General features: G+C 40.7%; 1 protein-coding gene across 1 annotated transcript in view; it reads right to left on the reverse strand.

Annotated features, from left to right (window-relative positions):
• sntg2 (syntrophin, gamma 2) overlaps positions 1-16163 on the reverse strand; it is a gene marked incomplete at both ends in the record, with an annotated part of 79316 nt that extends 63153 nt beyond the window's left edge. Inside the window, one exon of the mRNA XM_079174726.1 lies at positions 16095-16163. Coding sequence (XP_079030852.1) covers positions 16095-16163 — 69 coding nt within the window. The remainder of the gene's footprint in view (positions 1-16094) is intronic.

Raw genomic sequence — 16163 nt, forward strand, 5'->3', positions numbered from 1 at the left:
CTCGCAAAGACAGGAGAAGGTCGAAGGCTTGTTTTTTTTTGTTTTTTTACATTTGAAGGCTCTCCTAAACATACTTACTTCACACTCTCTGTCCTCTGTGAATCGGGAGTGCTAATTTGACCTGACAGTTGGCGATTAGCCGGATTCGTCACACCGGCTAGAGGAGTGCTAATAGCCATGTCGGCAGCGGGGATCCCATCAACGGTGTGTCCGAGGAGAGGCTCGGTTTATTTCTATTTGGTGATTTGATTTGCATTGCTAAATGATAAATACCAAGGCAGAGTGCACATACAGTCAAGAAGATAGATTGGATAACATATTAAGGTGGATGCCTCAAGCCTCATCTCTTTATTATACACTGAAAAGACCCTGAAAATCATTTTTACATTTTAAGTATTCAACTTCAGCCCCAGGTCTGAGCTTCGGTACAACCACCGCATCATTTTGAAAAATACAAGAAAGTAGGCAAAGGGGCCGAGGGGTGTAACCACGGCCACTTCCGTATGATAACAGCCTCGACAAATATGAAATGCTACAGTAGCTAGGAAAATAGCAATATGGTGTGGTGGTTTAATTGGACCACAAATGAGATAAGAACTACACCCCCGCCTCTACACCTACACCTCTATTCCTGCCACTGGGAGACTACTTTGCTGGAAGGCGAGCGGGCGCCATCTTGAATTCAGAGAGCGCAAACCCTAGCGCCTCCGTCTCGGGAGCGGCCGCCTGCTCTCCTCCTCCTGGCTGTAGTCTCCTAGCGGCGGGGAGCAGGGACGCAGCTCTGCCGCTGGCTACCAGCACGCTGTTCCGCTCGTTTGTCTGTAACCAGTGAAATTAGCATGAAAACATGGTGGAATTAGCGAGCTAATGTCAGCTTGCCAACTAGTCAGCAGGTAGACGAGAATAATTTAAGAACTTAATGCTTCTACTGCACCCCGTTGTTACAGCGTAGGAAAACCCATCGCTTTCTCCAGGTTAACAGTCGTTAACGCTGATTCGGCAGATTCTGCGACATGCTGATAACTTAATTTCCAGTACCCAGAAAGCAGAGAACGGGCTTCTGCTGTTCTGTGAAAATCGATAAGACGCTGTGGGGAGACGAGAGGAGCGGGGTTCTGATTAGAGGACGTTAACATTCTTTTATTTCAAGACGTAGAGGAGTCCCCAACGTACCACTCTCAGTATACTGAGCTTTAAAAGACACTTTCAAATGACGATTTTATAAATTTGTATGCGTTTCATCAAGTTATATAATTTAGTTTAAAACTTAAAATATAAGTTTGAGGACAACCACCCTTATATTCAGCACTCAAAAACTTCACCAATCTCCTTTATCTGGACCGTGTGGAGGGTCTGATAGGATCTGATTGACTGTGGCCTAGCAACATTATCAAACAACCGTCTCGTGTTGCTAAATTAATAAACCGATTGGTGCTCGGAAGTCTAACATAATCTTTTCCCAGAAGAGCCCACTTCAAAATCAATGAGAAGAGCAATTTCTTAAAATTACCAAAACTGTTCCAATTGTTGCAGAGAATAGTGTCCATGTAGGACACTAGGGTTTTCAGGTGTTTTCTATATTTCAAGAAAAAGCTCCAAAGAAAGCCAAATCATTTTGACTAAGCTCCCAGCAATCTCCATGCTTGCTTTTTCCTCTCAATTAATTAAAAAGGTTTTTCCATCAGCCAATCACCAGAACAGCGCTTTTATATGGAAAACAAATTTGACTGCTGGATTGTTTGTGCAGCCCGTGGTGTTTATTCCCCCTCAAGCAGCGTGTCAAACACTGGCACTTGCTGTGAGCTAGCAAGCAACATGCTGTTCTCAGAACTCACCAGGAACTCCAGCTCTTTTTCGTCTCTCTCTTCCTCTCATCTCTGTATGTTTACCAAGTGCATCCAGCCGGAGAATAAGCAAATATATTGTACTTAACACATTTTCAATTAGTCTCGGTTCATGCTGTCCTTCGCATCTATTCATGCATCTTTCCATAAACTTCATTTGTAATTGCATCGGGTTTAAAACCTCCCTTGCTCTCTGGACACACGATAAGGCTTGACTTGTGGGCAGCCACAACTACCGGTAGCTTCATTGATGTTGGTCATTAATGTTAACTGTTCATACTTCAACAGCGTATTACATCATGACAAAAAAAGAAAATTCCTTTTCACATTATAATAAGATATTGTTTATCTTCTCATGACATATGTTATGCATTCTGGACTATGACTCAGTTTCAATATTGTAGCTTCAAAAACGAAAAAAAAATGTTCCTGGGCAGAAGAAGGCATGTACAGCATCGTACTTAACTATTTGCGAGTTAGCAGGGGCCGTGGTTGACTGGCATCCTGTCCGGTAGACTGTCTGGAATATAATTAACACAGCCTGCCGGCCTCCACACTGTAATTTACTTTGTGTGCAGCTGACCGGATTTGATGGTATATCTTTAGTGTATCTGCTTCAAGCACAAAAAGAGAGGACTGCTTCTCTGCCTGAGCGAACATCAGTGTGTTTTCAGTCAGGTTGCAACAAACAAGGTTCAAGAGACGTGTCATCTTTTCTACAAACAGTAGCACCTTTAAAATAGTGCGAGACGGCGGCTGTTAAATGTCTAAACCATCTTCTCAACTGTTTACAGTGTTTGTACCAAGGCATCACAGTTGTGGTTCCAGAGGGAGAGAGTAAAGTACACTTTTCACAGTTGAAAGAAGTGCATCAGTGTAGATTTTACTTTGCCTGGCACACTTGAAGCGGAAGAAAAATGTGTTTGCTCAGTGGATCATTCTTGTCAGGATGCTTCTTTTTTTTTGCAAAAAAATGCTGTTAAGGGACATGTTCGTGTCAAAGTTCACTGGAAATGAGGCACTACTGTCAGGTTTGCAGCTTTTAAAGCCAAAACATTTCAGCTGCTGGAAGAAACAAGACACTTTCATCAGCTCCTGCATCATTGCCCAATCTCCAGCCTGCCTTTAAGAAGTGGAGGCCTGTCAAAATAATGAATTCACTCGATTTATTGTACGATATTCGGACATGACTTCAATCATTTTGACATTATGGACTTATCGTATGATATACGGACATGACTTCAATCACTTTGATGTAATCTACTTATCGTACGATATACGGACATGACTTCAATCATTTTGATGTAATCTACTTATCGTACGATATACGGACATGACTTCAATCATTTTGACGTTATGGACTTATCGTATGATATACGGACATGACTTCAATCACTTTGATGTAATCTACTTATCGTACGATATACGGACATGACTTCAATCATTTTGATGTAATCTACTTATCGTACGATATACGGACATGACTTCAATCACTTTGATGTAATGGACTTATCGTATGATATACGGACATGACTTCAATCACTTTGATGTAATCTACTTATCGTACGATATACGGACATGACTTCAATCATTTTGATGTAATCTACTTATCGTACGATATACGGACATGACTTCAATCATTTTGACGTTATGGACTTATCGTACGATATACGGACATGACTTCAATCACTTTGATGTAATCTACTTATCGTACGATATACGGACACGACTTCAATCATTTTGATGTAATCTACTTATCGTACGATATACGGACATGACTTCAATCACTTTGATGTAATCTACTTATCGTACGATATACGGACATGACCTCAATCATTTTGACGTTATGGACTTATCGTACGATATACGGACATGACTTCAATCACTTTGATGTAATCTACTTATCGTACGATATACGGACATGACTTCAATCATTTTGACGTTATGGACTTATCGTACGATATACGGACATGACTTCAATCATTTTGATGTAATCTACTTATCGTACGATATACGGACATGACTTCAATCATTTTGACGTTATGGACTTATCGTACGATATACGGACATGACTTCAATCACTTTGATGTAATCTACTTATCGTACGATATACGGACATGACTTCAATCATTTTGATGTAATCTACTTATCGTACGATATACGGACATGACTTCAATCATTTTGACGTTATGGACTTATCGTACGATATACGGACATGACTTCAATCACTTTGATGTAATCTACTTATCGTACGATATACGGACATGACTTCAATCATTTTGATGTAATCTACTTATCGTACGATATACGGACATGACTTCAATCATTTTGATGTAATCTACTTATCGTACGATATACGGACATGACTTCAATCATTTTGACGTTATGGACTTATCGTACGATATACGGACATGACTTCAATCACTTTGATGTAATCTACTTATCGTACGATATACGGACATGACTTCAATCATTTTGATGTAATCTACTTATCGTACGATATACGGACATGACTTCAATCATTTTGACGTTATGGACTTATCGTATGATATACGGACATGACTTCAATCATTTTGACGTTATGGACTTATCGTACGATATACGGACATGACTTCAATCATTTTGACGTTATGGACTTATCGTACGATATACGGACATGACTTCAATCATTTTGATGTAATCTACTTATCGTACGATATACGGACATGACTTCAATCATTTTGATGTAATCTACTTATCGTACGATATACGGACATGACTTCAATCACTTTGATGTAATCTACTTATCGTACGATATACGGACATGACTTCAATCTAGGCTGACCTAGATATTGCCCATTGTGTTTACATGCATGTTTGTTTGCAATTGTTTACATGTTTTGCATTTAACAACTAAGTATTTCATTAGTTATAAAACTGTTATCTTTGTCATTTAAAAACCAGCAATATACCAAATGATAGTCAACAATTAGGCTTATTCATATAGAATGGATAAATGACATAATTTGCACCCAAATAAAAGTCAATAATACCTGAAATCTCGCTGTTGTGCCAATTATCAGCGCAGGAAAAATCCCTTCACTGACACAGCCTCAATCAGTTATCAAATCTCATTCGATTTCTACTTCATTTGCAGCTAACTAACGTTATAAATAACTAAACATAGAAGATTCCATTTAGATCTCTAATGAGCTTTTGCCTAAGAGGGCAGGAACTGTTTTTAGTGGCAGCTTAATTAATGTTCACAACGTGTAGCTACAATCTGTATGTGAGAGGAGCAGCATAAAGCATTAAATGTTGATTAAATGTGTCTGACACACTGTCAAAAGTACTTTCTCCCAAAACTGGAGATCCCGATGGATAGCTATTAATTTGTTAAGCATTCAATTTTAATATGTTATGGAGGTTAGTAAAACTTCATTCGACACGACCGGCTACCACCTTTACTTTGGATTCTCTCTTGCCTCTGTATAAAATTTATATTAACTATTAATTATTGCATTTATTCACCCCAACACTGTTGTTAGTGTTGTTGCACAACAAAACAAGACACTAGAGGGATTTTCAAGGCAACAACAGCCAAACGTTTCATTTTAGTTGTTCAAGAGTTTAAGTTGATTAGCTACAGCTCCAATTTAAAACAGCAAAGTGATGTCAATGAGGCCAAAATTGAGAAGCCTCCTAGGGCTGTACACCTGAATCAGGATTTTCCAAGAAGACTCTGAGTCGCCACTTTATTTGTATTTACTTGCTTTTTCTTATCGATAAATAGTTTTTTGTTTTTAGAAATGACTGATGTTTTTTTCTCCAGTACACGTTATCTTCGATTGAATGAAGTATTATTCACGTTGACATGTAGAGCAGCGGCCCCACTAAACTCCTGTAACAGCTAGTTGTCTAGTCCTTTACCTGTAAGACACATTTGAATACCTTTGCTCATCATCTGGAAAATGAAAATAACAGATTTCCAGACAGTCAAAGAAATAAAAAGCGTGCATCTTGGTCCTAGTTCTGATATAAAGTCCTGATGTTCTGAGGCCTGCCTGTTATACCGGTTGTACCAGTGTCTGGCTCAAAAGCAGTTTGGCCGACTTTTCTATCATTCAGCATGCATGAGAGCCAACAAATTAGAGTCGTGCTGCACTGCATCGCTTTGTGCCTTGTTGCCATCACAGTTAGTTCTGTAGTTGGGCAATTTTGAGACACGGCTCTTTGTAAAAATGCATAGCCTGCCATGTTGTTGCCCTGTGTTCCCATCTGTTCAATGATGCAGTTACAAAAACAAAAGGTCAGCCTTTCTGAACTACAAAAATACACACTTGCGCTTGCAGAGTGATGTTCAAGAGTGTTTCTTTTGACTCAAATTATTTGACAGATGTCTGTAAAAAGAAAGTTTTCATACGTTTTGAATGTTATTTAGGTCTTTATTCCCCTATGTGCTGAAACTGGTCCATTACTTGAAGGTGACAGAATGCATACAGAATGCTAAAAGAGACAGTGGTGGTGTTGCAGGGTGTCGACTGGGGCCCACAGCTCATTGTTGCCCAGAGGGCCCCGTATGCCTCTATCTGGCCATGTGTCAGACCAATCAGACCAAGTCAAGGTTAACGGTTTTTGATCAGACATAAAGTCACACATCTAGGCCTCCCTGATAAATACGTTCCCTTGCAAAAGTCAAAGTCGTCACACACTCTGTGGTGACGTGAGTCGCTAGTCGTTAAGTTAACGTCAACCACGCTCTTTTCCGAAACCGTGTGGGCTGTTGCCTTGAACCTAACCGTCTTATTTTGAAAGGACACGATGCGTGTAACGAGCGTGCATCGACACAGTGTCCCGACACAAACTAACGAGGGGCGCTGACCGAGCGGCGGTATTTGACGAGTTGGGAGTGAGCGTGTGTTGACATTTCTGCCTCCTCGACGGAGACGGGGATGACGCTTGACTGCCTGCGCTTTGTGGAACTACAGTGGAAGGAAAACTTTTCAGACAACTGATAACCTTCAACTGTCAAGCGACACAAACGTGGCCAGCGGCCAGAGCTCACTCACACACACAGACGCACACACTTTTGTCCGGATCAAATCGGATAACGTCCGTCACCAAACCTGCACGATACACTGCAGCAGCAAATACCGTCGAGTCTCATTACGCTTACAGCCCTCTGTAAAGAATCACACTTTAGTTTTATCAGTTCAGTTTCCGTTTAACAAACCCCTCATCGTGCATTTTATAAAGTTTCAGCCGTGATTCATCAGTTACGATGTGTGGAACGGTCTCTGGGCCATAGCGAGACTCCCAATTTGCTCTCTCTGGCTGCGGACCTGACTGTAATAAAAGCACATTCATTTCAACCTAGTTAATGAGCATGAAACATGACTGGACTGAAAGAAATGAATAAAAAAAAAAGGCCCCAAAACACCCTCAACAGTATAAATCAAATGAATTAATTTGAAACTCATCGTTAGATATGGATTGTGGCCCACCAGCTTAAGGCAGACATTTGGATACATATCTGGATCCTTTAAAGACACTCGCATTAAAACAGAGAAGAGGATGAGAAGCAGAACCCAGCACAAGTCAACTTAAACTACCCAGTGTTGTGTCAGCAGCCAAACAGCTGTGGATTTCCAGTTTAACAGTAAAAACAACAAGCCTGTCGATTTGTCATCTTAATTTGCCTGGGATTTATTTTTCGGAAAGTTTAGGCTTTTCTTTTTATCAATAATCGTCTTAGAGCTTCAAGCAGAGAGCTACAAGTGTGCTTAAAGTCACAAAGTAAACTATCAGAAAGAGACGGATAAGGAGCATTTTCTCATATATTTGCAATAGTAAATATGCAGACAGGTCTGGCCTCCACGGCAAAAGTGCAAGCACATACATTTTGGAAACTGAACTTGCATTTTTTTGCCGACACACATTTTTATCCAAATTTGCAAACATGCACGTTTTAGAAATCGTGTCAAACTGTGGCAAATGTACCTCTTGTGTGGACCAATAGGCGATGTTGCCTGGCAGCTTTCTAAGTTAAAAGGTAAAACATATTACTAACCTCACCACACTGCTAATACCCACATTTAGTGGAGCTTTTTAATCCCCACATAAGCGTGGTAGCAGCAAAGGGGCACATTCAATGTGAAAAACTGTCTATGCACACAGAACGGACCTTTCTTCAAATACTCTTATAAAGTTGTGTTTTTATTAAGTTGCATGAGGGATCTAATTTACAGTGTTTGATTACAGTCATCAATGCATCAGCATGTCTGCACTTAAGCCGTTTTTAATGTGTTTTTGAAAACAAGCGGGAGCTGATGACTCAAGGCATGCTGGGTAAACCTGCAGCAGACGGCGGTTCAGTCAATAAGTGAGTTACAGTTGAAGCAGAGCCATGGGGAAAGTTCATCAGGAAATTCCAGCGCTATTGTGAAAATGTTTCTTAACAGTAGGACTTTCTTTAATGTCAATATAGATTCATTTATTTTTCATATTATATTGTTCTTTATTATATGCACAGACCTGCAAACTCTAGAGTAGTGAAAAAGGACAAGATATGAAACTAATCGGTCCGGGGTCATTCTCCCGCAGAGGAAAATTGTAGTGATTTTAATACGCAAATGAAGCCTTTTGGAGTGATTTTTTTTTTTATTAGAATAATAGACTCCTAGCGTCCCCTGACTGAAGTCTGCCAATGATATTCATTCAAATTGGAAGTAATATGTGATGACTGCCGGGACTGTATTAATCTAGAAACGCCTCCAACTTTATGGAATATACTAATCCATTTTTTAGTTAATTTAATTGATCAAATAGGGCGATATTTTCACTCTCTTGCCTCGTTCTTTCCTCATGCAGACACATATGGGATACGATCATACACAACAAAACTAAATGTTGAACGCTAATTTAAATCCCCTTTTCAGCACCATGGATAGCGCCGCTCGGCTTATAAACTTCCAATATTGAATAGGAAATAATCACAAAAGTGCCGTAGCACAACGTGCTGTCAGCATAGAAATGTAGAGGCTGACGTGACAGTATATGCCTCCATGTCAGACTAAGAAAACAGCTGCTTCAATGACAGACTCATGTCCTCTGATTTCCTGTGGATATTTCCCTCTTTTACCCAGAAAATCTCCAGAGAGGAAGGATCACCCCCTGGTTGTTCATCACGTGGCCTTGATGGGCTGCATCTTTATATTGTACTGCTTGCCACTCACTTTTTTAAAATGAACAACAGACCAGTCTGTGAAAAACCACTCCTCTCCGTGCACACTCTGAATGAGACGAAAGAAAGAAAGATTGCTTTTCCCCGCCTGAGAAGACGGCTGACTGAATCCCTGAATCGAATACATCCTTAGTTCACAAATGGTCATGAACACCTCTGATACAAATGTGTCCAAAACTGATGCATTCAAGTGAATCTCTGTGCTGAGCACCACGCTGTCGATCACAGACCCAACTCTTCAAATAAGTTATGAGCAAGCACGTTAGGAGCCTAGGAAGGACAGCTCTGGGGTAACGTTAGAATACAGAGGCTAGCGTGCTGTACGTAGCGTGGGGAAGGGACCGCCAGTTTACACATTAGTGGGAGACCCTTCATTAACATGTCATCTTTCAGAGCCCAATAACACTTTGATTACTCGCTCCCTGAATATACAGAATTAATTGATTAAGAAGGCACAGATGGAAGGGCAGGACTGAAACCTTAGAATGGTTTGTGTGGACTTCATGCCCTGTAAATATGACAGGACTGGAAATGGTCTCACTGCGTATACAGCCCCGTCACCTAAAACTTCCTTGCGATACAAGGAAACGGCATTGTGAATTCGACCAATACGCCTCTCGTGGATTACTTTTCTTTTTGACGTATCACAAATACTATGGAACTGAGTCGGCGGAAGTCCACATAGGGAGAAGGTAGGGGTGGTGGATGAGTCTAAAAACACAAAGCTGTCCATGTCCCTTCTAAATAAAGTACTTCTGTAGCCTAAAGATAAGCAAGGACTTCTGTTGCATTTTATTTTTTGTAATTTTGTGTCATTTTAAACCAAAATATGTGTTGTTGCCTAAACCTAACAAAGTAGTTTTGTAGCTTGTTTTTTTTTCAATTTACAACGTTAACCATGGATTTTAAAATTCTAAGAGCTGTGACTGTAGTCCAGGAAAAAATATGTTTCCCTCAAAACGTAACTGAGAGGGCAGTTCAGTTGTGTGGGAATGTAATTTTGTGGAGACCAAGATGGCATATTGCACACTTTTCATTCAATGTACAAATTTGAGCTTCAAGTACATAAGGACAACTTATCTGCAGAATCAGGACCACTTTGGCATTTCCAAATCAATCCAAAAGACGACACCACGATGTGAAAGAACATCCTACATACTTTTCAAAAAGCCCATAAATACACTACCAATAAGTAAGATCTAAAAAGAGACCATGCTCTGAATATTAAAGCAAGAACACTGTAATAATGGGAGAGGGTGTGCAAACAGCAATGGTTAATAACAAGTTCTCTCTCCTGGAGAGGACTCAGCTGGAAGAATGGGACTCTATTCCTCAGCGCAAAAGACTAACTACTCTAATCAGACTGCCTGCTGGAGGTCCTGTGAAAGCACAGTGGCAAACCACTTTCACATTCTCTGGTTTGTTCCTCTGTGTCTTGGAGAAGTGTCCGCCATGTCCTGGCGGCCCTTATTAAGATGAAAATCCATTTTTAATTTTAAAATCATGTACCTTGGTGATCTAGTACGGGCTTCACTGTGAAAAGCAAGATGGATACTTGTTAAAACAACAATGTGATGGATCTTACAGTTCACGTTACAGTTACTTGTGCTAAAAGTAGAAAAGTCAAAGAGATTATTATTGATTATTGATAGTATAAGTAGAATAAGCAACTCATGTTGAAAATTGCTATTGACTTTAAGCATAACATTGGTGGGTTTGCCTTTTCGAGGATTTATATAGCAAATGGCAGCAGCTTCAATTGAACTAGGATGTTCTTTGAACACATTTCTGAGATGGTAATCTGACTTAACTGCAGTGGTCAGCTCGTCACTCAACACACTTTTGGAGGGTCTGCTCGCTCTATGGGCCCCCCCATCCCACTGGCCCCGATGCAACCGCACTCTATTTACGCCCCTGCTTCATGGCAAACGAGGCTGTTTGACGTTTCTACGTCACAAATCCTGGTTAAAACGGCTCTGCGGGTAAAATATCTTATACATGGACCATATCCCTATGCATCAGTCAATTCACTGTGTGCAGCACCGTGCTGTGTGTCAATATCCTGGAAGGCACTCGTATGCACAGAGCTCACAGAAATCATCCCGCTTCAATCTTCCCCTCGGAGTGTCTCTGTGGGAAATCAAAGCCACTTGATGCATTTCCTCTCCACTGTATATTCATTGTTTGAATAGGCTCGCCTCGCAGAGCCGTGCTGCACAAATAGCAGCACGGCAGACTTGATGATAGCCGCAAATTCCCCAAATCCATCCAACTCGTGTGAGATTACTGTATGTGGTTGTGTGAGCACAAGAGAGACAAGATGAAGGAAATTAGTAGACAAGGCTAGAAACTCGTCTGAAACAGTACCTTTCCTTTTTTTTAATATTAGAGCATAATGCTTGTCTTTTTCCCTTGCTATGACACAAACACACACAATCAACAATGCAGTAACAGTCAGGAGTTATGCGTGAGTGGGGATTGGGTGTTCTAATGTTGGCACTGTGGGAGGAGCAATTTGGGGTGAATGTAGGTTTTTGAGGAACCAATCTGGGACTGTGAATATTTCCGACATTCGTTTATTCCCATTTCAAGGACGGAAAAAAAACAACCATTGCTTTTTTTTTTTTTTTCCTCTCTCTCTCTCTTTGTTCTTTTTTTTTTTGAAGCGCAGTTATCATAAGTGGTAAGAAAGAAATCCAGTACCGGCTGGTAAAAGGGCAACGTAGATGTCTTAGAATCTCACTTGGAAATGAATGGGGACATTAAAATGCATAAGTTCCCTGCCTCGAATCTAAATAAGAATGCTAATGAAACGCTGTGGGTATTAATAATGCAGAAGACGACTTTCCTTTTATTTACCGGGGAAACATTTCAACGAAGGTTTCAAGCTGCGACAGCGCAACTTGCTTTGACGCATCAGGATTTACGACAACACATCCTCTCGACGCTTTAAAAATGGAAAACGCCACCTAATTAAGACTTTAATTACAGCCTGCGTTTGTAGTCGGCTGAATTATGGAATACGAGTGTGCATAACACTGTATTATATATGTAACTTAGCACTTCCTACAGGGACTAATTATAATCTTTAAAAAAATACTAATTTATGATGTAACACTGGAGTCTGCCCTTTGGCCCATTCCACAACTCTCATGGGTCTCCTCGAGTTCCTGTCATTAGTTCATATGCCTTCAAAAGTGAAACTGTGAAGCCATCTGCCAGGAAATGATATCTAGTTATGTATACTGTATGTCTATATATAACGTTTGGTGCAGAAACATTTAATAAAGCAAAAGGAGGAGTCAAACAACGGGTTTCCCTTCTTAATCTAGGGCCATTAAATTACACCGGTCATCTTGAAGGACCGACTCCAATGATTGGGACAAAAAGTGAATATTGTTTTAGGGAATTGACATTTTTATATATTTGACAATAATAAAGTCTGATTGTTTTGTGTCATTTCCAATTACCTGAGTGGCTCCGAGAAAATGAAAAGTTATAAAGGGAATTCATGTTCATGCTCCAGCAGAAGTGATTTGGTTAAAATATGATTGACTTCCTGAATACAAAAGCGTCGACTTTCACACTCCACTGGGGTATAATTATGCCTCTGCGGCTCCTGCCAAGAGACCGTCAGGCGTGTGACCACAAGCGGTTGGAAATTGTATACGACATGCATGTCACTGTATTTTATCCTGCCTTTAAAAGGGACATGGGTTTGATTACCCGATAATCACACTGCCTCACACTGTATTTAATCCCATTTGTAGTGATCCAGGTTGTCCTCGCCGCTCGGTCCCTTCTGTAAAAGGTTAAGTTGACCAACAAATTAATGTCACCAACAGCTAGTGCAATCCTGCAAGGCAGTGAGAGAATGGTTATCCATCATTGTAAGTATTTTAGTGTCAGTGTGGCCAGGCATATTTGCTCAGAGGAAGTTGTTCTGCTCACCTCTCAGGCGGACTGCATATGACAAATTGTTAAATACAGTGCTGCAGGAATGAGCCCTAAAACCAGGAAATGAGTCAGCATTTTTGCACTTCCGGTTACCTTTCTGAACGGGTTTTTGGTTAGAGGAATGAAATAAGGTCTGTGGTTAACCCATGTTTAAAAGATTTTAATGTTTTGTTTTACGATGTAAAATAGGTCAATAGATACTCCTTTTTTAGTTTTGAAGCTTTTACGCGTCTTAAGAAAGGCGGTTGGCGGTGTAGTTTGTCGGCAGCCTATCGTTAGCCGTTTACTTCTGTCGATTGCGTTCACGCTTCAACAATCACAACAGTGGTTTCCATTTGTGAAGATTATCTTGCTGAACGAATCGTGCAAGTATCACAAACTTGAGTATATTTTTCGCCAATACCCCAAAATCAATGGTAAAATCCCGTTGGCTTTTTGCCGAGAGACCCAGTGCGATGCTAACTTCCTGTTTTTTCCTGACAAATGTTTCAATAAGCTTGAGTTGCATCCGAAAATTTAAACTTGCACGAACACAAGATTCTTAAGTAGGGCTCATCACTACATTAAAAAGACGGGTTGTTGAATCCAGTGTTGCCAGATTGGACTGACAATAAGTAGTAGTACTAAAGTCTATAATACAACCCTCCTAATCGTCACGGAGTGGCATCATCGTTTTGAACGTCACACACACACACACACACACACACACACACACACACACACACACACACACACACACACACACACACACACGAAAAATGTTATATTGAAGCCATAACATGAGATAAAACAAGTATCTTAGATAAACTGTTCATATGAACAGATGTAAGCTTTTGCAAGTCTTGCATCTATGACAAAAAAAATATACATGGAATAGGAAAAAAGTTAAAACTTGGTTGATATAAATTGGGTGAAATGCAATTTCAAATTGGAAACGTAATTTTGATATCATCAACAAGTTTGTACTCGCCAACAGCTGGTGCGGCCAGCTCCAGATGTTTGCTAGCAAACCAATTTACACAAAAGGAAGTAATGTATTTGCAGTTCTGGCATTTATTTAGCCTGAATGATGCAAGCCAATTTAGTAAATAAACTAGATTGATAGCTTGTTGTTACCAAGAACACACACACACACTTTGTAATGGATTTATAATCCAAAAGATTCTAAAAAGTCTACAGAGATTTACACGGTGCATTTTAAGCCGCTCATGTATGAAATAAATGCAGCTTGAACTAAGACGGGGATGGAGAATGTGGGGAAAGTGCGGACACCGGCCGTCCTGCTTGTGTTTGGATCTACTGTATCTAGACGACTGTTGAAACACCTTCAACACCCAACGGGCCTTCAACACAAGCCTTAGCCTTGATTAGTGTATCGGCATGTTTCAAAAAGCCAAATGTAAGGTTTTAAAGAGCCGTTTTTGTTTTGCTGAATTTGATGTGCTGGCTTCTTGCAAGCGCTTTCTGATGAACTGTTTAAGGGCCTTGCACAGTCTCGAGTTCACTTCCCGTCGAAGCGCAATCACGTCCGCGCTTAACAACCCTGAAATGCAGGTGATCAGAAACATGCGCGATGGAGTGAGAGCGTTGCAGGCATTTAACTGTGTTAGTGGGAGAGCCCGTTTCAACAGGAAATCGCTGCTTGCTGTGTAATTTTAGCCATCACTCAGTGGTAAGTGCAGAGTGGGAAATGTGTGAAATCTGGGCACACTCTATGAGGCAGAATTAAGCCGCAGACTTGTGTCCCTCGAGGCTCAGGTATCCGGTTTTTCAAAAGCGGAATGCTTCGTGACTGGAAAGTGCCCACAAAAGGGGGACTCCGGGGAACCGATGAAATCAAAGGTGCCATGTGTCCAGCGGAGGCATTAAAAGGCCGGCGGCTGGACACCACGCAGCAAATAAAACGGTGTGTCATGTTTAGCCAGAAGAGGATGGACGCATGAATTCTCTCAACTTTTACATTAAAAAAAATAAATAATACATATGACTGACCGGTTCAGAAAAACAACGCAATTAAAAACTGAAATATATCCTTTTCCCCTTTTCTGATTAGATTATGATTGGAATTGTAAATACAAAGCAATATTTAATCAGAGTTGGGGGTTTTCTTGTTCAAGTAGCCAAAACCACAATGCCCAATTAAATATGAAGCCCTTGAGAAAGAAAGCTCAGCTCGATACACGTCTGTGTCTGACAAAAGAAAAATAATGGCAACAGTCATGATATAATGAATGCTCAACCTGCCAGGCATACATTCATCTGGCATTCATTGAAACTGGATGTTGATTACAGGCATATGGAGAAATAAGCTACAATCAAAAACCTCTCAAAACTGTCGTCAAAGAAACGTCAACAAAATGCAAAGTTATAATAGTTCAGCTGCTCTAGTGTTTGTGTGTCTGTATAGCACACCCGCTGTGACCCATCAAACCTCAACAGATAGAAAATCAACCAAACAACGCACCGTTTCATCATGAGGAACGTCACACCAGCCTGCACTCACATATCTGATAGTTTAACGTGTACTTGCCTATCGGTCAAATTACACGTCTCGTGCGACAGAACAAAGGGACTCCGGGAAATGAGCATAGTCCCCTGGTGAATTCGGCATGAATGTAATAGTAAATAAATAAATAGTATTTCAATAAAATGCGTTTCAAACTTGTTAGCAACGCACACAGAAATCGCTCCAGCCCCTGGATGAGCACGGCGTTTGCATGGAAGGGGTAACGGTACACTGTGAAACGTTAATGGTAAAAGTTAGACGTTTGCACAAGTACGAGCACCATAGTTTGATACATATTTTGCCGAAATGTGCAGATGCTGCAATTTATGTGGTAAAGAGTTTTATATCAAAGCCCTCTAGCCACTAACAAGTATTTATAATAAGCAACGAAACACTAAACAGTCGGGTTTTTAAAAGGTAGCCTGGAGTTCCCCCCGCACACCAAACATAACACGGGCGTGCATGCTCCTTGTACCCTGCCCCGACACATGGCACATCTCACGGGAACATCGCTAACCGCACTGGGATTCGACTCAATTCCATCCACACGAACAGGTTTACTTGCCGAAGTTGGAACCAAAAGGCTGGCGGGTCGCTCGATCAGCTCAGGTTGCTGCTTCCCGGTCACATTCAT

Source organism: Pholis gunnellus, assembly GCF_910591455.1.
Source record: "Pholis gunnellus genome assembly, chromosome: 15".
NCBI classification, from domain to species: Eukaryota; Metazoa; Chordata; class Actinopteri; order Perciformes; family Pholidae; genus Pholis; species Pholis gunnellus.